At 34.4% G+C, this 26,564-nt stretch overlaps 1 protein-coding gene across 1 annotated transcript; it reads left to right on the forward strand.

Annotated features, from left to right (window-relative positions):
- The first annotated feature begins 248 nt into the window (after positions 1 to 248).
- LOC100927996 (epidermal retinol dehydrogenase 2) lies at positions 249 to 26,045 on the forward strand. The gene is made up of 7 exons (XM_003759763.4): positions 249 to 340; positions 9,085 to 9,431; positions 13,217 to 13,348; positions 15,132 to 15,231; positions 17,959 to 18,103; positions 22,190 to 22,315; positions 25,419 to 26,045. Exons 2-7 carry the CDS (start codon positions 9,111 to 9,113, stop codon positions 25,510 to 25,512), a joined length of 918 nt encoding a protein of 305 aa, XP_003759811.1. The 5' UTR covers positions 249 to 340; positions 9,085 to 9,110; the 3' UTR covers positions 25,513 to 26,045.
- The last annotated feature ends 519 nt before the right edge of the window (positions 26,046 to 26,564 follow it).

Below are 26,564 nucleotides of genomic sequence, written 5' to 3' on the forward strand. Positions count from 1 at the left end.
AAGAACCAAATTGCTTGTTTTCAAAGATCCTTGGGGTGAGGGGGGAGAGAGAGGAAGAGGAAGGAAGAGGGAGAGAGATGGGGACGCAGGAGATGCTAAAAAGAGGTTTTTGGCAGTTCAGACGGTGCGCGCCCTCTGCTGCTAGCCCAGCCTGGGGAACTCACATGACCAATAGTTCCCAAGTCCAAGACCAACAACTTTAGGGCGCCGATTCCAAGGCAACGTTCCAAAGCTAAAGCGCAGGCGCAGGGCGTCACAGCTTGGGGTGTATACAGTCTGAGTTTTGCTTCCACTGGGAGGGCTTCGGGAACAGTGCGTCCAGAACTTCCAAGAGCTGCAAGTAAGTGGCATTAAGTGGATGTGGTGGAGAAGGTAATGAGCAGCCGGGACTAGCTTCTCTTGAATCGTGTGCCGTGTATTTGTAGACAAAATTAATGATCTTAATGCCTCTATTCAGCTAATTTGGGGTTTCTGGGCTGAGGGAAGAACTCTTTGACCATATGCAAAGGAAAAACGGAGAAGGGGAAGGGAAAGAACAGAAGTGGGAAATTCCTGTTCTGCTTTTTCTTCTACAAATCTGAAGTTCTTCACTTCAGGGATTGGTTTCACGGTTAAATTCTCAAAGCTGCTTGGATTAAAGACAGAATGGGAGTTGCCCAGTCCTCCAAACTTTTAGTTTTGCTAGTTATGCCGGTTTCAGAATCGCTGTTTGCTGAAAATGTCACCCAAGCATATTGAGTGAAAGCAGAAATAACCAGGAGATAATTTAGTGAGTGTGTCAGGGAGAGGTAGCTAAACAAATGACGAGAAATAAACTTGAGTGATGTGGAGAGGCTAGTCTTTAAACTTCAGTGCTACACACACATACACCTCCCTTGTATATCTTCTTTAATTTTGAAAGCTTATAGTGCTTTCCCTACAGTTTAGTTAGGTGGAGGCAACAAAGGAATGCTGTAGAGAAAAATTTCCCAACTAAGATGACCTTAAAGAAAAAAAAATCTCCCTGTGCTGCAGATGGGCAGAATGAGTTGAAAATTCTATCTTTGGAACGAGTTCTTTGCTTCCCCAAATTTTCTTCTCTATCCCCTACCCACACACCTACTATCTCCTTCACTCACAGAATGGGTGGCTTAGAGCCTGAATTTTCTTTTCTTTTTAAATTTCTTTTCTTGTTTGTTTTCTTTTTTCATTTAACAAGCATTTATTTTCCTTCCCTTCTTACCTCTCCCTTCTTCAGGTCTCCCCCTTTTTCTTCCTTTCTTTGTGTCCCCATCTACTATCCCATTCTCTTATGGCTTTCTGCAAAGGTGCTTAGAGGGATTGTAAATCATCCACTAATTATGATAGCAAAGTAGTTGAAAATTTGGCAAAGAACCCTGTTCTGTTCCTAACCAGAGCATACAGAGTAACCGGTGGGGATGGAGACTAACTGATAAAGCTGAAATTTCAATGGACAAATAGCTGAGATTTAGCTTTAAGGAAGTCAATTTTGGGGCCTGTGTTCCTTCTGTAAAATGAGAGGATTTATTCAAAAAGTGTTGCCTCAATCTGCACTTAGATGTCATAATATAATTGGGGGACTATAAATATAAAAAAAATTTTAAGACTATTGTGGGACAAAAAGAAAGAAAATTAAGTATTAAACCCATACTTTGTACCATATCTGCATTACACTAGTTTGCTAGGTTCTGTGATTATACAGACAAAATCAGGACAATCCCCAACCTGTATTTTATTAGAGGAGTACAGTATGTATTAGTAAGGAAGAGGTTACACTGATAACTGGGAGGAAATGAAAAACACTTCTAGAAGAAAGCATTGAACTGTCTTAGAAGGAGCTAGAAGAGGCAAAGTTTGGAGGGAGAACATTCCAAACATACAGAAGAGTTTGCAAAAAGCACAGAATTAGGATATGCTAGGTCATGTTTGGAGACTCAACAACAAGCATTTGTTGAGCACCTACTAGATCCTAATCTTTGTAGATTCAAAATCAGACCTTGCCCTTGGATGCCCTTGCATCAATTCAGGAGAGTAAATATATGTGTATGTAAATAGGTAAAAAAAAAAATCAAAGTGTCCATGAAAGGCTTCATATAGAATGTATCACTTAAACTGAATCTTGAAGGAAGCTAAGGATTCTAACAGGCAAAGGTGCAACAATGAATCTCAAGCTTGGGACACTGACAGAGAAAAGGGCTGGAGATAGGAGACAGAGAATATAAGTAACAGTAAGACAGTTTTGTGTGTGCATGAATGGGAATAATGTGTGCTAGAAAGACAGGTTGGATCCAGGTTGTAAAATACTTTAAACACCTAACAGAGCAGTTCCTAACCAAACCAGAGGGGTTTCTCTTTTATCCTGTAAGCAATAAGGAACCCTGAAGCTTCTTGAACAAAGAACTGAGAGACAGGATTGCATCTCTAATTTGTCTACACCCAAATGAACAGATTTAAAAGATGCTGAGATGATAGCAATGAACTCTATCCTCTTTCTTTTCAAGCTCCCTAAGTATATTGCTACATCCCACTCAGATACATAAAGACAATAATCCTACTCTTCTTCTACCTACTTCCTATATTAGGCTATTTCTACCTATTGTCTTCTGGATGCCCAAAAATCACCCTGGATTCCTCAAGACACTTTAGCTATCCCTGCCATATGGAAGCAACATTTGAAGATCTCTATACTAGTAATTGCTAATTCAGTGGTAGCTAGGTGGCACAGTGGATGGAGTGCCTGGCCATCTCATTTTCCTGAATTCAAATCGGGCCTCAGATATGTACTATCTGTGTAAGCCTTGGCAAATCACTTAATCCTATTTGCCTCAGTTTCCTCATCTATAAAATGAGTTGGAGGGGGAAAAAATGGCAAACCATTCCAATATCTGTGAGCCAAATAGGCTCACAAAGTGTTAGGCATGATTGAAAAGACTAAACAGTTCCCAATACAGCTCAACCAGGGATTAGAAAAGCATCTGAAAATGTGTGAAAGTTTGTAAAACTAATAGCAGTCAGTCAACAAACATTTATTAAGTTCCTGCTATGAGAAATTCTGCTATGAAAATGTAACATGGATCCTTTCATTTTTTGTGTTCTAACTCATCAACTACTTCATAGTAGTACATGAAGACATTGCAACAAGAAGTGAACATCCTATTAAAAAAAAAAGTATAGTTTTCCTCAAACCACAATGTGGTAATAAAGCTTGGTTACCAAATTTGGAGCTAAACATCTATGAAACCTTTGACCTATAACTTCTGATTTTATGTGGGCACTATGGTGTGGGAACTGTCTCCACCAGGACATGTCATAACATGTGTTTATGTATTTCCAGGGTTTTCTGGAAGTAATGGGAGGTTAAATGATTTGTAGAGAGTAGACAAATAGCAAGTATGTGTCTTAGATCAAATTTGAAGGCTAGCTAACCCTTTATCCACTCCACCATTTTGCCCTCTTTTGAAGCAACAGTTAATCATTATTAATAATAGTTAAATCCCTTTCTTAAATTATATCTGATTCTGATTCGCAAAGCCTGACATATAATATGCAAATTCAATGATAGATTATTTTATTCTAAATCCATTTTATTACTTTCACAGAAGGTTCTCTGACTTGTTTCATGCTATCTTGTGAAATCTTCCTGAAATTAATTCCCAAGGACTAGTTCTTTAGGGGAAAAAAGCAACTATAACCTATACTATTTTTTCCTTCTAGATGATTTACAGAGTAATTAATATTACTAACACCAAAAGATGTATAAAGAACCTCTATTGTTTTACATTTACTCATTCTCAAAAGTATTATTCTCCATAGTTTTGGGTTTCCTATTTTTGAGTCATTTACCTCTCCAAATTAGCCCCTACAATTTCATGTTAATTTGATTTTCATTAATTAATATAGCCTTGTCAAAAAACATTTGTAAAAACTTAAATTACTATTCAGTAATTTACCATTACCCTGCTCCTAAGAAAATGTGACACCCTTTCAGAAAAAAAAAGGAAAATATGACTTGATAATGTACTTGCATTAAATCTTGATTATTCTGCGATTCATTCAATAATTCACTTTTTTCTCATCTTAAAATACATTTTTGAGCATACCTCACTCTAGATACATTCTTTATTGAATTAGTACATTTTCACATTTTATTTTAATTTATACAGGAAATATATTTCATATACAGTAAAAACCACTCAATTCAATGTAAAGGAATTGTTTTGTTTTTAATTTTAAGAAATGCAATTATGTTACTTTCAGGCACGTACAAATAAATGAAATTCTAAAAAGTATACCTGAACCTGTTCTTATTTGGTGTTAAAGGGGGAGGGGAATAAGTTTAATGTCATTAGCAACAGCATTTCTATAGGCTCTAAGATACCAAAATTCTTTAAATAAGTTGTTTCTCCCTTGTGTTGGTGGAAGATGTTCCTTGGAATTTTGCTTGTCTATCACAGGATCTGGAGAAATTTCAAAAGGCTACTACAGGCATCCTTTCTATACCACTTTTGATAGATGGTCCATCTAGAAGGACTTCTAGCGGGAGTCTATTATACTTTTGAGTATCTTCAATTGTTAGGAATTTTTAAAATAATTTTGAAAACCTAAATTTGCCTCTTTGCAATATACACCTATACACTTACATATTATTCATTCTACATCCAGAATCCTGAGGCAATATAGTATTTTTATCAATTTAATTTTCTTCCTCATTGAAACTTATTTTTTTATTGAAATTATTTCATATTAGTTCTTATTGGAAATATATTCCCCAATTGGTAATAGCACACATTCCTGCCTTAGTAGAATGTGTCTAATCCTAGAATCAACATTTGCTTCAAACCTCAGCATGGCCTGGTTATTTGACTTTAGGCAAGTCATTACTAGTATGTTATTATGAATAAGTATATTAGTCAGGTGACTCCTCTTTTGTCTCTTATCTATTTTTCTCCCTTGATTTCTATGTGCTGTTCTTCCACTATTTCCATACTCTCCTTTTTCTCCTGTCCTTTCCTTTCTTCTTCTTTCCTCTCCTTGCCAAAAATATTCAATCAGGAAGCAAACATTCACTAAGCACTTAGCATGAATTAGACACTGTGGCTAGAAATGTAAAGACAGAAAGTCCCATCTATCAAAGATTTTACATTCTTATGAGTGAGACAACCTGTAAATCACTAGTCACATTTAAGTTCTAAATGAAGGAAATGAAAGATTCACACTCTGAACTTGATGTGTTTTTTTTTTTCATTCATTCTCAAGACTATCCTATGACAAATGTGTTATTTGTGGATCCCAATTAGTTGGGTCCCAAGTAATTGAAATCTCCCTCAAATTTTATTGGCAAATTCTTTCTGTGCTCTTTTAGAGTGGGAAAAAGAAAAGAAGGAAAGAATGGAAGATCCCTCAGATTACTGAAGAAAAGATTGTGGCTGAAAAATAGAGTTTGAGAAATTAAATTCCTGTTGACAGGGGCAGGTATTTATAAGACTTCATAAAGAGGTCCTTTTATTAGAAAATAATCTAAGAAAGAAACAGAAATGAGCAACAAAACAATAAACAGGTAAAAAACAAAAGTAGAAGAAAGTTATAGCATTGGAGGTAAAGGAAGAGAGGATGCTAAGCTTAAAGGACAGAAAAGTAAATCCCCATAAAGACATAAATATTAGAAAGGTGATAGAATATCTAAGGTCAAACAGAAACTTTGACAGTTAACCTATGCTGAATATATTATCAAGAAATCATCCGGAAAACCATGAACTTCAATATGTTGGGCTGAAGTTTTGACAAAAAATCTAAACTACTTATGTTTCCTGATAACTGGTAATAACCTTTTGTGCACATCCTATCTAGAAGCCATGGAGTAGTGAATAGAGATTTGGAGTCAGTATGGCCTGAGTGCAGACACTTGGGTTCAGTGTGACACTGTGAAACTTACTTAAAGTCTCTAAACCTCAGTCTCCTTTCTGAGTAGAAGGTAATGTATAATACTTCCTTCACAAGATGGTTATGGAGAAAGCACGTTTGTAAACCATAAAAAAGAAATGTAAGTGGGATTGAAAAAGCAAATCATTGATACACAATTCTTGCTGTGTTGACTGGCTTCTTTGTGCACATGTCACTATGTGGTCAAGATTGTTTCTCAAAAATGTGATTTGTGAAAACTTCCTGTAGGAACCTTATCCCCATTTTGTGTAATAGAGTATAAACATAGCTACTATCAAAGCTACCCCTTCAAGATTTCTAGTTTTCTTACACCTTACTCTCTGCCACATAATCTGATTTGAGAACTCAGATCTCCTGGCTGTTTCACTAGACACAATCTTTCAGCTCCAGACATTTTCATTGGCTGTTGCCGAGACCTGAAATATTCTCCTTCGAAATCTTTCCCTACAGCCTTATCTAGATTTTTTTCAAGTCCCGATTAAAATTTCATCTTCTATAGGAAGCCTTTCTCAGTCACTCTTAATTCTAGCATCTTCACTCTGTTAATGATTTACTATATATCCGGAATATAATTTGTATATGTTTGTTTGTTGCCTTCCTTGTTTGATAGTGAGCTCCTTTGAGGCCTTTTGCCTCTTTTTGCATCCCTATGTTCAGCATGGGGCAGATAGGTGGTGAAGTAGACAGAGAGCCAGGCCTGGAATCACGAAGTCTCATCTTTTCTGAGTTCAAATCTGGCCTCAGACACTTAACAGCTGTCTGATTCTGTACAGGTCACTTAACCCTGTTTGTCAGTTTTCTCATCTGTACATGGAGCAGGAGAAGGAAATGGCAAATCTTACCAAGTAAACCCCAAATGGGGTCAGGAAGAGTTGGACATGATGAAAAACAAAAGTATTTAGCAGAGTGCCTGGCACATAATAGGCATTTATTAAATGTTTATTGAGTGAGTGAGTGGAACCACAAAAAACAAATAAGCCTGAAACATCCTGAAAGGCAAAATATTAAGTTTCTGATTATTTAAAAATTTTGCTAATATTGAAAGGAATATTTGATGATTCATTCAACTCCCCTTTAGCAAGAAATATGTACAAAAATATGTACAAAAAGAAATATGTACAAAATATGTATTAGGCACTGAAAAATAAAAAAGATAGTTTAAAATCTAGTAACAAATTATATTTATGTGGATGAAAATAGCTCATATGGTATATATGGAAATCAGCACTTGGGTAAAACAAACAATCATGTGCTAGATAAAGGTTAATTTTAAATGGGTGGTGACCATTACTCAGGACTAAAGAAAGAAAAAGAAAGCAATCTCCAAGAGTATATTCTGTGTGAGATGGGGGAAACTAATGAGTAACATGGCATATAGGTCATTATTTTGTGCTAAATCAAGTCATTTGTGTACACAGAAGATTAATTGCCTCCTATAATGCTCCCAGAGTGTGCAACTTTCTCACCTAGAACATAGGAGTGCCTTACTCAAATCTGACTGATCCAACTCAGACTCAAAGAGAAATATTTTTTTAAGCTAGAGAATTTTCACATATTTTCTGGAGATTACAAATTTCCACTTTCCACACTTTTCTGGAGATATGAATAGGCTATGGATATAGTGCATCATTGAAGTCCCTTTATAAAGTTCTCTATACTGTGAATTAGTAGCCTCATTGTATGTATAAAATTAATGCAAAAAGCTATAGAGATCTTGAAAATTTCGGCTCTACTTTTAAAAGAGGATAAAGGAAAGGAGAATGTACAACTTAGTGAAGCATACCAGCTCAGTCCTTTTGACTTCAGCAAAAATATCTATCAACTTTTTTCTGAATAACCTGCTCCATTCTGAAACAAATTTACTATGCTCATTTATAAATATTAAATGTATGGTATTAAATAAGTTTTGTGTAAATTTTTGTTACATGACATTGTTTTCCCTTTGAGCTAATTTTCTTATTCCTCAAATTTGCCACTTTATAATAGTATGCCCAACTCCAGAGAAAGTTAGGACAATACTAAAGCACTCTCAATGCTTTAATGATACATAATGACTTTCTCCCCTTAACCTATGCATAGCCCCAGCCCTGCAACAATTCTAAGCCTCAATTGCTCCTATCCCATCTCCAAGAGTACTTTTTAATATATTTCTATTGGACCATGTTCTCCAAGAAAGACTAAAATTAAGGACTTAATTATTGTCATCAGCTACAAAGAGGGTAAAAGCCAGACATAATTTTGTTCAGAGAGGTTGACCAATAAACTTAATTTCTCATTGGTTCAAGTGGTTCTGCTCTTCATATCCATCATGAATCCTCAAATTTCTGACTTGGAAAAGGACCTCAACAGTTTTTCAATACCTAAGTAAGAATCCTCCTGATGTTGTTCAGTCATATCCAACTCTGTGACCCAATTTGGGGTTTTCTTGGGATAGATACTGGAATTGTTTGCCATTTACTTATCTTGGAAGAGGATATGAAGAAAGAGGGGCACATAGAGTTAAATGACTTCTCAAGATGACAGCTAATGACTGAGGCCAGATTTGAGCTCAGGAAGATGACTCTTCCTAACTCCAGGCCCAGCACCTCTAATCCACTGTACCCAGAATCCCTTATACAACAAATTTGGCAAGCAATTATTCAGCCTTCTTTTAAAGCTCTCTCATCTAAACCAAAACAATAAGCAAAACTTACTGTTATAAAAACAAATAACAAATAACTGGTCCTATTATGTAAGAGGGAATCCAATATCTCCTTAGTCAATACTTTGGGATAGCTTTAATTATTAGAAAAATTTCCCTTACATATGAGATTAAAATTTGTCTCTTTGCAACTGCTACTCATTGCCTTACTTCTGCTTTCAGAAATCAGAACAATCTCTAAATCTTCTGTATGTCACTTGAAGACAGCATTCAGGTTACCTCCAGGGCCTTCTCTTCTTCTAGATAAATATCCCTAGTTGTTTCACCTACTATATAAATAGCATGATCTCCTAATCCTTCATCATTCTGGCCACTCATCTTTGGAAACTTTACAATTTGCCCAGTCTGTCAATGTCTTTTCCAAAATGTGACACTCAGTTCCAGTTTGTCAATCAATGGCTTTCCTAAAATATGGTGCCCAGTAAATTCATCTCTCTTTGTAGGTGTTTGCTGAAATATCTCTTCTAAAATGAAAGCCATGGTGGATCTGCTCACTTTTTTTGGCAAATTTATATGTGGCCTTTTGGAGGCTTTGTTTTACTTCATAGTTCCAAGGCCAAAGAAAAATGTTGAAGGTGAAATAGTCCTTATAACAGGAGCTGGAAGTGGAATCGGACGATTATTAGCCTTAAGATTTGCCCGTCTCAAAGTTATCCTCGTTCTTTGGGATATCAACTCAGAAAGCAATCAAGAAACTTGTGAATTGGCCAAAAAAGCTGGTGCATCAAACGTGTATACATATACCTGTAATTGTGGTGAAAGGCAAGATATCTACCGAGTAGCAGATCAGGTAAGTCCCATATATTGTTCAGTTTCTTTATCTAATAAAATTCTATCAATCACCCAGTCTTTGAGTTAGTGATTTACTCAAAATTTGCATTGAGATAGTTCTCTATAATGTGGTAATCTAGTTTGGCAAACATTAAGTTAACTATATGTGAGGCACTATATAGTTATCCCTTCCACATAAGACTTTCCCCATCATGTTATATCTCAGGTCAGCATAAGAAATTAAATGGGAAGTTTTGGGAAATTTTGCAGAATTTGCAAACAACATGCAAAAGCCAGCAGACAACATAGAAAAGATTTAGAAATTCAGAAATGCATAAGTATTATATAATATAAACATCTTGTGTCTTTTAATAGCATAATAATTCAGACTTCTCTGGTATGAAAGGAATAACAAAAAATTTTACTAGGATTTTTCAGATTATGGGGGTGCTACACCTCTAACCCTCAAGATGTAAAAGGGATAATTGTATGAGGTGATGGGTATACAGTTAGATAGTGAATGATACAAGCGATGTCCTCAACTTATAGCTAATTCATACTTATTATCCTTCTGCCTTTAGTTTCTAAAATTATTTAAATTCTTTTGTTACCACATGGGTATTAATATCTTTAATCAAATCTGAATAATTCTTTTAGTCAAAAATCTCCTAAACCACTTTTATTTCTAGACAAGTCATTTACAGGAAAGGAGAATATCCCTGTAGAACAGGGACATAATTAGGTAAAGCACTTTGCTCTCTTCCTTTCTCATAGCTCCATTTATCATTATCCTATACCTTCCTCCTGTATACCCAGTTATAATTAAAAGTGCAAAGCTGTGTGAAATGTTATTTTACCTAATCACATGGGTGCTCAGTTATAGTGAAAAGAAAAGAAGCTAACAGGACATAATTCCAACTGTGCAAGATCTCTTCTTTCCAACCCTATGCTGGACTTCTTTGCTACTTCCTTCTATTTCCAGTGGGAAGAAATCAAGTAGCTAACTAGTCCCATTGCTATTTAAGTTTTGTCTTTAATTCAAATGTTTTATATTATATATTTCTAATATATCTATCTAATCTAATATCTAATCTAATTATCTAATATATAATCTAATAATATATATTATATATTTCTAATAGTCAAATTTAACTATAGAGCTCAATATAGTACCTAACATATACATAGTGGTCAGTGCTTAATGCAGGTTCTTTGACTAACTAAATATAGATCAGGATTGAGCATCTGAAAGGCACTTGAATTGTATCAGCAACAGTTTTCCTTAAAAATTAAGCTGTTTCTACTTTGTATGTCTCCTAGACTTTTGTTCATACTGGAAATCAGAGGTTTGAACAATGGATGTATGACACTATTGATGATAACCTCTATATTCTTGATTCACATATAAATACTACCAGTAGTCAGATGTATTACAGAAACTGGCATAAGTTGTAAGGTTTGGGGTTTTTGTAATATTTCTTATTTCACTTTATGTATTCAAAATTATATTTATGCTTCGCTTAGAAAACAATTAAATATAATACAGTTCTTTTTATTTTTTTTAAACACACATTCTTTTCTTCTTTGGAACCTAGGAAAAAATCAGCTATGTTTTTACATCAATTGTCTATTTAAACGTGTCTCTTCCTCCCATCTCCATGCTATCCCTGGGCAATTGACTATGTTGTCCTACAAAAGGACCTTATAATTTTATCCAGTTGAGAACTTTTTATATTTTAATGTAAATTTCTCTGCCATCTTTAGCATGCTCTGTTGGAATCTTTACAAAGTGTTAAGACATTGGAGTTGATAGAAACAATAGTTATCTGATTTGGCATGGTTCGGTGTGATTGATTTGATCTTAGAAAGAGATATTTTGGGCCAGAACTTGAAACTAGGTACTAAGTGGAACTGATAGAACAATGCTTGTGTTCACACCTTTAGAGAGCTCATAAGTATCTAAGTATTCAATGGAGTTCACACGTTTGGGAGGGTGCAGGGCTTAGTAGGGCTTAGTCCAAATTCATACCTCCCTTAGGGCCAGAGAGCACTCTGGGAGATAACCCAGAATCCCTCTCCCTCCAGAAGGCGGAGTTAACCTTTGGGAGATCACATATATAGGGAGCTTTTGAAGCTTGAGCTTAGTTCTTCTTGTGGGACTGACTGGAGTTAGTTACTTGAGGAGTTACTAGAAACTCTGGGAGCTCGAGAGAAATTTACCTGGAGTTGGAGAGAGCTCTTGGAACCCACAAGCCCTATCTTTGAGGCAAGAGATTCATTGCATCTTCTACCTTGGTGCTGGCTGGAAGCTGAAGAAAGCAGAGGCAGAAGCCAAGGACAAAGCTGCAAGATCTCTTGGAGCCAGGCAGAGAGACTGGCCTCAACTAACCGGGCTAATTTGGAAGGAGAAATAAACGTTTGCATTTTTACCAGCTGGCTGCGATTTTGGAGTAATTATTTATTTCAACTAAGACTAAAGCTGCCTCCAGAAAATCTCCATAATGCTCATTTGATAATCATGTCTTCTTTTTCTTCATCCAAGTTATTCATAAAAATGGTGAACACAATAAAGCCCTGTGACCAAGCACTAGAGATTTGCCTCCAGGCTAACATCAGTTCATTAATCAAAACTCTTTTAAAATGATCATTTAACTAGTTACACATTTACCTAAACTATTATCTAGAAGAACATTATAGTTATGTTCCTTTCTAAAATCCAATTATTTTATATCCATAAGCTTTTAAACCCTGTTCTGTCAATATAGTTAATATACCAAAAAGGAATTTAGGTTAGTTTAGAATGATTTCTTCATAGAGAAGCCAATATAGCTAGTGATGATTGCTTCTTTTTCTGTGTGCTTATGAATCATAACTCTGATTTTCAAGTCTAAAATTTTTATCAAGATGATTGTGAAGGTTGTGCATTGATCTGCTTTTCAGAATTGATCATTTATTTCTTTCTGAAAAGTAAGAATGTTTTCCTTTGTCCCATTTTCCAAAACTTTAACCATTCCCCACCAATTCCTCAAAGATTACTTAAAATATCTCTTCAATGGATTCCTTTTTTGTCCTGGGTTGCTACCTCTTATATTTGAGTACTACAAAATTCTTGCAGCACAAAAGTAAAGAGAGATCTTTCACTTTTTTTTTCTTTTTAACAGATTCTTTTCTAAGTAATATTTCAAGGATCTGTGATTTTACCTATATGATTACTCGTTCTACCAATGCAGGCTGCCAGCATGGTTCAGTGAAGAGAAAAGTAGTTCTGGAATCAGAAGATGAGTTCATATTCAGTTTCTGATGATTACTACATGTGACCTTAAATAACTCATCTTGGGCTTCAGTTTGCTCTAAAATGAAGGGATTAGATTAGATATAGCTTCTGAGAATCCTCCCAGCTCAAGTTCTAAGACTTTGTGATACTATGAATTCCATCTCCAATGCCATAGTAAACGTTTTCATGAGTTACCATAAACAGAAAAATTCATCTGCTAGTAGCCACCCTCTTGATACTGAGACTCTGGATTCAACTAAACTAATCCTTAGACAGCATATCTCTTATCTACTATGGGGCCTATACTCAGGACCTTTCAGGTTTAGTAGGCTCTGCCAGAGAATTCATGCTCAAATAATAACCTTTAAAAACCAGAGTCATCTCAAATCCATGATAAAACATCAGAATAAGAATTGAGTGGAGGGCATTCAATTCTATTCTACTTCACTAGATAATGAAATCATAAAAGACTAAGAAAATGAAACTCATATTGTATAACAAATTGCTTCTTTTTGTTTTCTCCTATCCAGGTTAAAAAAGAAGTTGGTGATGTCACCATTCTTATTAATAATGCTGGAGTTGTAACAGGAAAAGATTTCCTTGAGATTCCAGATGAATGTGTGGAAAGATCATTTGATGTGAACGCTAAAGCACATATCTGGGTGATTTTCTTCATGTTCTCAATTTTTACAAAATTATCTTAGAATTCAAGTTCCCTTTTATAAATTAGATTAGTCAGGTTGTTTTAAGCAAATAATGATTTGTTTTCTGGCATTTGGAAATAGTTTCAACACTCTGAAGATGGCATAACTTTTTAAATTAAGGATTGGTTCTAAATTATAGCATTACCTCATCTCAGGTACCATTTAAACCTCTTTGAGTTTTTTTTTTAATGTTTTGTGTTTTAGTTTTGGTTGTTTTTTTTTTTTTAACCAGAACTATGATTTCACTGGTATAGAGAACTTGTAGTGACAAAATATTATTCTGTTAATTCAAATGCTTTACTAACCCATGTTTTACAATTTGTAAAACCTACTGGGGCAGTGGGAGAGTAAGTCACTTAATTGGGGCTATATAATCAGAGTGTGTCAGAGGTAGGACTTGGATCCCAGTCAAAGGTAGTCTTATCCTTTATAAAGCTGGGTGCTAGCTTTGGTCTTAGAGTCAGAATGACCTCAGACTCTTCTTAACTGCATGACTCTGGACAACTTATTTAACCACATTCAGCCTCAATTTTCTCATCAGTAAAATAATAATACTGCTTACTTTACAAGATTGTTCTAAAGCTCAAATGAGATTAAAGAGAAAAGGGGGAGCAAGACAGAGAGACAGAGACAGGGTGAAAGAAAGAGACACAGAGAGACAGAGAGAGAATATATGTATAAATCTAGTATCTTACAAACCCTTAATCAATAAGAATAATAAATCATATCTGCATTGGCACTTTATAGCTTTCACAGGATTTTCCCATATTATCTATCTGAGATTTTTTTCTGGTTCCCCCACTTCTTCCCATCTTTCAAGTCTCTGTTCACCTGGATAATAATGTAGTAAAACAGATAAGTATCATAGAAAGAACTCTGGAGTCAAGAAACAATCATAATCTTTACCCTTCATAAATAGACCATGACTTTAGGCAAATTATATAATCTTTTTCAATCTCAGTTTCCTCATCTATAACAATAAGAAGTTTAGACTAAATGATCTCTAAGATTCCTTTTTTAAGATTCCTTCTGTTCTAAGATTTCATTTTAAAGCTGCCCTCTTTTTATCATTTCCTAAACCATATCATCTTATTGTCATTAAGACTCAATTCATCCAATCCCTGCCAGAAAACCCTCTCACTATATAACCAGTTTGAAATGTCACTTTATTATAATTTAAACATCTAAGTTATTTGTGTGATTGCTTTATGAGGGAAACTAAATTATTTGCAGACTGAGCCTACCCAAGTATAGAGAAGAGATTAATTTTTTTAAGTGCATTAACATGCTGAATTAAAAATGAAAACTTATTGTTAAAGTTCATATATCTATATCATTAGCTCAATTATTTCTGGATATGATATCTTCAATTTGGTTTAAAAATAGGTAGCATTTCTCATTTTTAAGTCTTAAACAAAATTTTTCTCTGTACTTTTGTTAAATTCTCTTTTCTCAATTTGCTAATGGGGTGATCCATTTGTGTGTATATACATACATACGTATATTATGTATTTTTAATACATGCTTATGTGAATCCACAAGCATACTTGTTTTCTAGTTGTTCTTAATCATAAATTCTTCCATGGAAAAGACTGTAATTTGATCTATACTTTGTAAACTCAGGAACATCTTTTGATACCTTTTTTCATTTTTAGCATAATAGAAATATAACCAACTAAGGGAAAAGGAATACTATATTTAACTAAACATTTATGATATTTTATTTTATCTTGCCTAACAGACTTACAAAGCCTTCCTTCCTAGTATGATTGCTAATAACCATGGACACTTGGTGTGTATTTCAAGTTCAGCTGGATTAGTTGGTGTAAGTAGGTTATCAGGTAAGTATTATATAGATTTAAATAATCAATGTTAAGTAATATTTTGTCTTGCAGAGCCTTTTACAAACTTTAACTTAGTTACATAATAGCCTTGTGTAAATATTGACCTAATTTCACAAGGAAAGCAAATTAAGAAATGTAGTTAATGGCAAAATTGGAATTAGAAATCTATTCCCAGTTCTTCAAGCTTTCAGTTGGCAAATACCATCTATTAGATATGTTTGCATAACTTAGATTAATCTTTATCCTCTCACATGATTGCCTTGACAAGAAACCAATATATAATCTACACAGTTTTTTGTCTTCCCAATTAGTGAAATTTCCTAATGATTATAACCATCCAAAAATGGCACTGAGTACTCTTCACTAAAGGTTTTCAAGCAAAAACCAGATGACTACTTGTCAAATGTATGGCAAAAATGAATCTTGCTCAAGAGCAGTTTGAATTACAAAGCTTTAGGGTGGCCTTTCAGACTGAGATTCTCGGTCAGTTTCTTATCATTCTCCAGAGATGTTTATCACTATTAACAGACTGTGAAGATTTGTTGGGAAATGTTTTGTTTTGTTTGTTTAATGAGCTATATATGTTTACCAGAACTATAATATCTTCCTTTCTCCTTTCCCTTAAATAAATAAATTAGCACATAACCTCACAATAAATAAACAATGAGCTCTTGAATATTAAACTGTATTTACATCACAGAATAAATAATATTAATCTAAAATTTCAGTGGTCCCTCATTGTAATAAGAGTGACAGGAATCCCCTATCCCAAGTAGCATAATAATCACTGCCCTATTACCACTGTGTAGCAAATCTTCCAGGATCCTCAGAGAAGTATGTCTCTGCTTCAGGCCTACCTCCCTATAAAGCAGAGGTTCTTAACCTTGTGTGTGCCATAGACCCCATTAGCCATCTGGTAAATCCCGTGGGTCCCTTCTCATAAAAATGTTTTTAAATACATAAAATAATATGCATGGCATTACAAAGAAAAGCAATTATATTAAAATGGAGTCATCAACTATGTTCAGTGATCCCTTAAAATCTACATACAGGTCCATGGATCTGAACCTCTGACTTAAGAGGAAGAAGAATAAAGGAGAAAGGATCCCTCCTATCACTAAGGCACCCTTCCAAATATACCATATCATTTTGCACAGGTTTCAGTAAATTATCATTGATTCTGTAGCTATACCAATGATAAATTATCAAATAACTTAATACCTATAGAACTTTATAATTCCATCACCTATAATGCATTCCTGTACTGTTTTATTCTAGTACACTCATAATGAGATTTTTCCAAACCTCCCGCACTACCAAAAATGAGACCATTTTAAACAAGCATTCAATGACCATCTCCTGCTAGCTGCTCTTCATCTTCTCTGTTATCACATATCTCTTCTCTCGCTAAACTCCAGTTGCTGATAATCCTTTTTCACCAATTCATCTATTCACATCTCTCTTGGTATACTCTATAAGCAAAACCATTCCCTTTTCACTCTAGAAGCGCAGCATTTTGAAAAGCTATGAAAACTACCTTAGCTGTTCTCTTTGTAATCTTTCCCATCAAATGAATTGCGATTTCACATATTTATAACAAAGGGAACCCTGACAATAGGAAAGAGTGTTTGGAGCATCGTAGGTAATCCATTCTGCAAAAGAAATGAGAGGTGCTATGGCTTGTAAATGAAAAGGTGACTAAGAGCCAGGAAGGTTTAAGTCTTGTCCCTACCAGAAACTGCCTTTGCTACTCTGGGGAAGTGACATTTCTGGTGTAAAGCCCCTTTTGGGGATTGTTAATCCACTTTTGGTGGCCACCTTCACTCAACTCTCACTTGTGGTCCCAAGAAACTATTAAATGTGCAAGGGTAAAATCCTCTTGGCAGACAGGTTAAACTAGGTTGAGGGTAACTGACAGGCCTCAAACCCATCAGTGAGTTAGGAGAATGTCTATTCCAACCATATGAATACATCATGGTCAACTACTGCATCTTGGCTTTTGTCTTGTCACTATACTTCAATGACTCTGGAAGAGAGAGTGAAGTTGAAGACTTTGTTCAACTCTGGTTCACTTAAATCCAATTCATGTTCAAGTCAGCTACTCCATGATGTCATTGATGCTCTTCAAAAATTAAAGTCAAACAACAACAGCAGCTCTAGGCATCTCTCTAAGTCTATATATTGTAGAGGAGATGCTTGACTACAGTGGTAGAAGGACTTCATTCACCTGGAAGTTCTTTATATCTATGAAATCACAGGTTCAATTTCTATCTCTTACAAAACATTTTTAGAAGACCATCAAGCCAAGTTAAACCAAGAGATTGACATGACTAGAAAGGATACCATTTTGGTGTGGACTGTTTAGAATGCAAAGTATTTAGGGCCTGGACCAATAAATTAAAGGTGTCCAGAAAAGATGGACAATTGGTGGGATAAATCTAGAGCTTTGCTGACACTTTTCCCATCCAGGAATCTGCAAGCATCCTATCCCTTATTCATTCACCAAAACACTACTTTTTATCTACTAGTATCCCTTCCTCCTTATTCCTTCTTATTTCCCCAGTGAAGACATGCTGATTCATTGATTGATATAATATCTTAGATATAAAAACATTTGAAAAACAAAGAACACACCCTGTGAGTTTTAACATTTAAAGTGAACTTTTATTTTGTACGTTTAAAATATTCTTTTAAGTACATTTGTGTTGGATTTTCTTCTCACAGAATATTGTGCAAGTAAATTTGCAGCCTTTGGATTTGCTGAATCCATATTTTTAGAAACATTTGCCCAAGGAAACACTGGGATTAAAACAACCATTGTTTGCCCATTTTTTGTAAAAACTGGAATGTTTGAAGGTTGTTCTACTAGGTAAGTATTTTCATTTTAAAGGAAATGTTAATTTTATGAATGAGGAGCATTGGGCTAGGAATGTTTCTCCTTCCTTCTTAGGCTCTCTTTCCTCCTTTCCTAATTCTGGTTTTGTATATGTTTAGCGATGGCTTAGAGATGCTTCGAGATACTTAATGTCATGGAGGAACCAGAAGGGAATTTGACTTTTGTCCCATTTTCTTTTCTCTCTCTCCCTTCTTTCCTTCTTTCCTTCCTCCTTTCCTTCTTTCCTTCTTTCTTTGCTTCCTTCCTTCCTCCCTCCCTCCCTCCCTTCCTTTTTTCCTTCCTTCCTTTTAATCTTAATGTTCACTATGAGTCAAGTAGCCTGCCAAAAAAAATTAATGTGTTAACTTCTAGAAAAAGAAAGGCAGTATTTCTTTGGTGCTCTGTACTGAGTTCTATTTGTATTTTTATTTTTTCCCGAATGTCATTAATATAGGAGGTTCCAAGCAGGAAAGTCCCTCTATTAATGCCAATTAACAATGGCTTTTACAAGTTATGGTTTTTACAAGTTATGGTCTTAGAAAGTACATTGAGACATTAAGCCATCAAGGGACATACATAGAGCCAGAAAACAAGTATATTTCATAAATCAATGTTTTGAATTTAGGTCTTCCTGACTCTAAGGCTGCCTCTCTGTGCACTGGTTATTGTGCAAAATTCTAGATGCTATATTTTATGATGGACTTCAATAAAATGGAATTAATCTATATACTATAATCAGGATCATAATATCATAGATATAGAGCTGAAAGAGACCTCCAAAGTCATCTAGTCCAACTTTCTTATTTTGTAGATGAGGAAAATAAAGCCCAAAGAGAGGTGACTTGCTCAGTATCATACAGGTAATAAGCAAAGGAAATTAGTTTGGAACCCAGATCCTCTGAATCCAAAGCCAGAGTGCTTTTTCTCCTCTAGAGATGAAGATCCATTGAAGGCACTAGAGAAGATTAGCTTAGAAATAATGTCAAAGGAGACATGACAGCTATCTTTGAAGTACTGTCATATCAAAATAAAACAAATTACATATTCTGCAAAGTTCCAGAAGGCAGTACTAGTGAATGTGTGGATGTCATAAAATGATTTAAACTCAATATGAAAAGAATTCTCTAACTATTAGAACTTTCCAATAATGGAAATGGCTGCGTTGTGAGATTGTGAATTCCCTCACTGCAAGTTTTCAAGGGGCAATTAAAGGAACATCTGTCGAGGATATTACAGAAATGACTCATACATTAAGTAAGAAGCTACAATGGATGATCTATCAGTCTCTTCCATCTCTAAGATTATGAATATCTTTGAAATTTAATGTTTAAACCTTAGAGAAGCTTTCATCTAACTATCAACTATCCATTGGGACTTCTGTAATTCTTGTAATTTCACTTACTTTCTTTTTTTCTGCACTCAAAAAATCTTTTGTTTTAATGTACTTTATTTTAATTCTTTTATTTCTTTTTTCTATTTCCCACTCCAACACACACACACACACACACACACACACACACACACACACACACAAACACACACAAGAAAAAAAAAAGAAAAACCCTTGGAACAATATATATATAGCCAAGCAAAACAAATTCTTATATTGTCCATGGAGAAAAAAATCTTCTTCTGGACTATCACATCTCTATCAGGAGGTCATTAGCATGTTTCATAATCTATCTTCTGGAATCATTAATCAGTTCCCAGTTGCTTTAAAGTTTTTTTTATTTACTCTGTTATTATTGCTATATAAATTGTTCTACTGGTTCTGCTCACTTCACTCTTCTACAATTCCCAGATTTGTCTGAAACCATTCTTTTCATCATGTCTTGTGGCACAATAGTATTCCATAACACTCATATGCCATAATTTGTTCAGCCAATTGCCAATTTAGAGACATGTCCTTAGTTTCCAGTTCTTTGCCACTGCAGAAAGAGCTGCTACAAATATTTCAGTTCATATTTTCATTGAACTTTCATAGAATCCCATCCCCTTATTTTCATCTCAGCATTCCACCCTACCTTTTACTTTTTACTCCCACCCACAAGAATATTTTTCTCTCTCTTTACCCTCTCACTTAGTGATGCCATTCTCTCCTATGTAGTTCAATTATCATCTCTCTGCATCTCTGCAATCATCATCTCCAAGTCTATATATTCAGTGTGAATATCTGTCCCAAAGTCTAGTCTTATATCACTAACTGCCTATTTTGAACTAGATACCTTAAAGGCATCTAAAACTCAATCATTATTTTCTATTCCTTCATCCTTCCTCTAATTTATACCATTTCTATTTCAGTCAAGTACACCACCATCCTGTTACCTTAGTCCACAAACTCAGAATGATCCCTAATTACTCATTTCCTCTGTCTCTATAGATCATCAAGCCAGTTACCAAGTCTTTGCAGTTCCATTTTCACATCTCCACCACTATCTCCTTAATTTAAAGCTACCACTTTACTTCAGATTTTCATTGATGATCCTTGAGATGATTACAGTCACTCCTTAATTGGTTTCCCTTTCTGAAGTCTCTTCTTTCTCTAACCCATCCTCCAGATAGCTGCTGCAGTGATATTTCTAAAGCATAGGCTGACAACAACAACTATTGATAATTTATTTTGCATTTGCTTGTCTTTGTACATGTTATTTCCTCCCTCCCCCAATAGAATTAAACTCCTTCATTTTGTCCCTGCATATCCAGCATTTAGCACAGTTCCTGGCATGTATAATTTGTGTTCATAAATGCTTATTAAATGAACTGGATAAGAATAACATAAATATTCAATTGTCAGATCTATAGAAGTACTAGGCACCACTTTCAGTTAATAATTTTAGCCATCTCTGAGTTAAAGAATCTGGTTTACTGACTTAATTCTGTTTTTATTTTCTAATTTCCCAAGATCTGGCTATTGACCTAGAATTTTTATTTTTCCATTTCAAATTCTGCTTTATCATATTTTTTGTTGAGAATAAACAAAGAAATGGAAGAAATGGGGACATCCGTTTACCAACAAACATTTACCAAGTATTTGCTATATGCCAAATATTGTGCTAAGTGGTAGACAAAAATATTCCAAATGCCTTCTCTCAAGAGGTTTATACTTTATCAGGAAGATAATATATATATATATATATATATATACAAAATAAATGCAAGTTAATTTGGGGGGAAGGTTCTGGCAGCTGGAGGGGTGGTATCTAGCAAGGCATCTCTTAGGAGATAGCACTTGATCTGAAATTTGAAAGTAATTAGGGATTCTAAAAAGCAGCAATAAGAAGGAAATGGGTTCTAGGCAGGGGAAACAGACTGTATGAAGGATTAAGTAATAGGTATAGAGGAAGACATCTTGAGTTCAAATGAGTTCAAATCTGGCCTAGGGTACACAGCTGTGTGATCCTAGGAAAGTCATTTTTGTCTCATTCTTCATCTATAAAACGATCTGGAGAATGAAATGGCAAACCCTAAATGGAATCATTAAGATTTAAACACATCTAAAAGCAATTAAATAACAACAATAAATATTGAGTGTCAGGTTGTGAGAATGAAAAGATCATTTTGACTAGACTTTAATAGCTATAGAAAGGAGTGATATATCATAAGCTTAGGAATGTAATTTGGAGTGAGATTTTAATCTTTAAATGGTCATTTAAAATTAAATTGAACTCTTTAAATACCAAACAGAAGTTTATATTTGATCCTAGGAGCAATAGAGAACTACTTGACATTAATGAATAGGGGAGTGATATGGTCAGATCAGATTTTAGGGATATCACCTTGGCAACTGTATAGAAGATAAATTTAAAAGAGGAGAGGCTTGGAGCAAATACTAAGTGATGTTGGCTAAGTCACTTAACTATTGTTGTTCTAAGACTCAAACGAGGTAATATTTGAAAAGCACTTAGCACAGTACCTGGAACATAGTAAGCACTATATAAATGCTAGTTTTTATTCTTGCTATTGTTATTGTTAGTGTTATTAACAAGGATTCTTTTCTTAATCTAACGTAAAAAGCAGTTTGTCTCTAAACTACCATTACTGATTCTTATGTTAGACTAAATTGTTATTTCTGTTTTCCAGAAATCCTTTAGTGTTGCCAATTCTAGAGCCAGACTATGTAGTCAATAAGATAATTAATGCAATTCTAGAAGAACAAGTTTACCTGTTTTTACCACGATTTTTATATTTTGTATTATTTTTAAAAAGGTAAGCCTATCTCTGTTTTCCCCTTTTTATGTCTTTAATTCTGCTAATATATCACTTGCCCACTTCATGTTTGTATCTTACTGGTTACCAAATATTAGAGTTTGTCAATAAGATCCACTAATGCAATGCTTTTTATTATAATTATTTCTTGTATTAAGAACAAGAGGTTTTGCCTATGAGCAAGGGGTTTGTGAAATAACAATGCATTTCCTCCAGGATGTTAGCTGGAACTTTCTCTTCTATAACTGCTCAGTGTTTCAGTATCATGGAGGTGAACTAAGGGTTAAGTGATGAAAGTTGACTGATCCATTCACACATAGCAGTAAAGTTTCCAAAGGAGTAATTTTCTTTCAAACAATGATGACAGACAAGTTAAAATGCAAATTAGATATTGGGGTCCTGAGTAAATTATTAAGTATCCCTTAAATTTTCTCAGGAACATCTGCCTTAAACAAAAGGAGCTATGTTCTCTAGGATTTCTGAGATAATGTTAAATAATAACAAATAATAATAAATAAATAGGTACTTAGAGAGTGACATGTAAAGGAAAAAATGATTAAAAACTTGAAATTCTAAACAGATAAGTTTCTCTTCTTCAAAAATAATTACCTTTTAAGGCATCTAGAAAGCTAAAAGACCTGTACTCATTCCTTTCCTTCTTGGATTTGTCTATTGAAGGACTAACAACTACAGTATGGCACTTTCCTTAAACCTAGGGCTTCTTAAACGTTTTCCACTCATGACTTGTTTATGCCTAAGAAATCTTTACATGACCCCAGGTATATAGGTATATAAAATAAGTATACAAGTCACATATTTACTGAATTTTGTAACCACATTCAGTTATGAGATCCCATATGGATTGCAAACCATAGTTTAAAAAGCTGAGCCTTAAAGGATATCAATAAAGTCCATTAATGCAATGCATTTTATTATTTTTATTACTTCTAGTATTAAGAACAAAAGTACAGAAGATAATAGGCTGAAGATCATAAAAGGGATTTAATAAGTCATCTTTTTTCAATATCCCTATTTCATAATGAGGAAACTGAGGCCATATATAGTTTAATTAACTTGTCCAAAGTCACCTAGATTGTAAGTAATATAGTGGGGATTCAAACTCATCTTTTATAATTTCAAATTCAGAAATCTTCCTGTATTACTGTTTCCTTAATTTTTTGCCCTCAATTTTTATTTTTGTAGAACCATTAAATACACAGTAGCAATGGTCTAAACAGCTGTTCTACAAACATGTAGAAGTTGGAACAACTACCATCTTTGGAGTTCTTTTTGACGGGAACTACAATTGATAGTTTCTATCTCTGTACCTTCAAATGTTAGATATTGCTGAGAAAGCCAACCACCATAATAATAGTGATGGTAATAATATCTCCTATCTGAAGTATTTTGGTTCATAAAACATCTTATAATCATTTCCCTTTGTTCCCAAAAACAATGACTTACACTGGACAGATAAGTCTTATCCATCTCCATTTTAGAGATGCTAAAACTGAATTTTTGAGATATTATGGCTTGCCAATGGTTATACAGCTTGTGACTAGTAGACCTGAAACGTTCTCCAAGTTATTGTTCTTTCTGCCATATGAAACATCCATTCTTGGTTTGACCTACTCTTCTTTCTTATTTGTTTAGGCTTTAATAATACTTTATCATGCCCCAAATACTTATAAAAACAATTTTAACATATTTTTAAAGTTTTGAGTTCTAAATTGTGTCCTTTCTCTCTCCTTCTTCCTCACTAAGATGGTAAGCAATTTAATATAAATTATATGTGTATAATCATGTAACACATTTCCATATTAGTCATTTTATGCAAAAAAAAAAACTAAAAGGAAAAGGGGGCGAAAGGAAAGGAGAGATGGAAACATGGAGGGAAGGAGGGAAGTGAGAAGAAAAGAAAGGAGTCTTTCTGCCCTACACTCTTTCCTTAATTATTTTCCTTTCTATCTGTGTTTGTGAAAGGAGTTATTTATACTCACAAAGTAGTTCAATGATTTTTCTTGCCTTCTTAGAATTTAGAAGGATTTTTATTGGTAATAATTTAGATAGAACAAATTTCTCTTAAGAAGTTGTATAAGGAAAATAGAATTGGTGTCTTTTTTTTTCTTTTCCTTTTAAATGTACCTCTTTGTAAGTGTATTTAAAATATATCTATTGACCTTAAAGCAAGTTGTGCTTTGAAAAAATAGCCTGCAGCTCCATTCCCTGTGACCACCAGATGGTGTAGTCATGTATAGTGAGTGTGGAAAGAGGGATTCAAGGCACAAACATAAAGATACAGTTCTCATTAAAGCAGCTTAATGAATGGTGTGGTATATTGAGATTTTGTAATAATAATATTAGAACTAGTAATAGTTGCTTTTAATTTCACAAAGTGCTTCACATGCATTAATTCATTTGAAACTCCTAAGAAGCCCATGACCTTATGAAGGGAATATTTACTTATATTATTACCTCATCTTACAGAGAAGGAAAATGAATTTCAGAGAGATCTTTAAGTCTTGCCCATGGTCATATCTCTAATGAGTGTCAAAGGTGGGACTCCTGACTTCAAGTGCAGAACTCTATGCACTATACTGTAATACAGCCTCTGACATAACACAATGATTGGCTTGGCTTGTTATTTTTGTTCTTGTTGAGTAGTTTCAGTCATGCCCAACTCTTCATGACCCCCCATTTAGTGTTGTCTTGGCAAAGATACTGGAATTTTTTGCCATTTCCTTCTCCAATACAGTTTTACAGACAAGAAAACTGAGGCAAACAGAGATAAGTGATTTGCCCAGGGTCATACAGCTAATAAGTGTCTGTGGATGGATTTGGATTCATTCCAGGCCCAGCACTCTATCCACTGTACCATTATCTGCCTGATGGCCTGGCCTACTAATCCAGAAATCCTTGGTAGATCTGAGATATGTGAGAAGACCAGTTCTAAGAAGCTCCCCAGAGGGAAATTTCACAATATGTATGTGCCTGAATTAAGCAAAGTAGGAGTTCAGAAAATGACATTTATATTCATCTGATCTGATTAAAAGTATCATGTTGAGATATAACAAGAAATTTTTTCTTTGTATATCCCCTTTAGCTTTTTACCAACCAAGTCAGGATTGGCTCTGTGTGAATACATGAGAATTTTTGATGTAATGAATAAGTTCAAAGGACAAGTAAAGAAGGACTGAAAATCAAATTCTAAAGAAGATATAAGTAATCCATATCCAGTGCTGCCAAATATTTATTATTTCAATGAATAAGTGACTAATGCTATTTGACACAATTTCTGAATACTTATGAAATACACATGTTACTACTTAGACTAATACTTAATTTTACCTAATCATTCTACTACCTACCTATCCTGAAATATATATATATATATATACATATGTTATATGATATTTTTTCTGTTCTAGGAATGGGTTAATATTCTTCTTTTCAAAGATCTAAGCCCAATCTTGATATGCCACTTGTACTCTGTTTTGGGGAGGAAGGAGAAAAAGAGGATATCACATAGATATCAGATAGCCTATTCTTAGTGATTCTTTCCCTCATCCCAATGTTTGAGTGACTTGAAGGAGGATTCCATGTGAACCAGCCTGCATCTGGCTACAGTGGGGTTAACTAAGATCCAAAATGTATTTACATAGGTGAGACCACGCTTGCTCCCCTAACCACTTTTCCTTTTTCAGCATGCTTAACCTAGAACATTTTGAAACAGAAAGTTGGTCTTTCATCTTCTCCTCCTAAAACATTAACACAAGGATGCCGTCTATTTGCCCATCACTATAACCTAGTCACCTGAGGAACCAAATGAGTAAATTTCAAATATATCCAACCAAACAATTCAAAGCTACCTCACATTAAATACATTTGCATAATTTTAGAAAGGTCTCTTAGGTAAAAATACCTTTTATTCTTCTAGAAAAGGGATCAGAAAGAATAACTACCTCCCACTCCAGAAATAAACCTCACAATAAGATTCAGGCCTTTCTATAGGGCAGTTTCAGAATAGTTATTTTTTTTTTTTGCTATTTTAAAATGATCCCAAATTATTCTGTGGCATTTAGTTTAGTATTTAAGCTACTAGATCAATCTAGTGTTTGTAATTTAAAATTTTCTCAATTTTTTACAGAGAATAAAAAAATTGTATATATTCATAATCTTCAATAGTGTTATGCTGTCCAATTGATTTATTTTTATGCCAGTTTGAAACTGCTCTTCATCTCTATAAAAC

Source organism: Sarcophilus harrisii, chromosome 1 (genome assembly GCF_902635505.1).
Source record: "Sarcophilus harrisii chromosome 1, mSarHar1.11, whole genome shotgun sequence".
In the NCBI taxonomy this organism is placed as follows: Eukaryota; Metazoa; Chordata; class Mammalia; order Dasyuromorphia; family Dasyuridae; genus Sarcophilus; species Sarcophilus harrisii.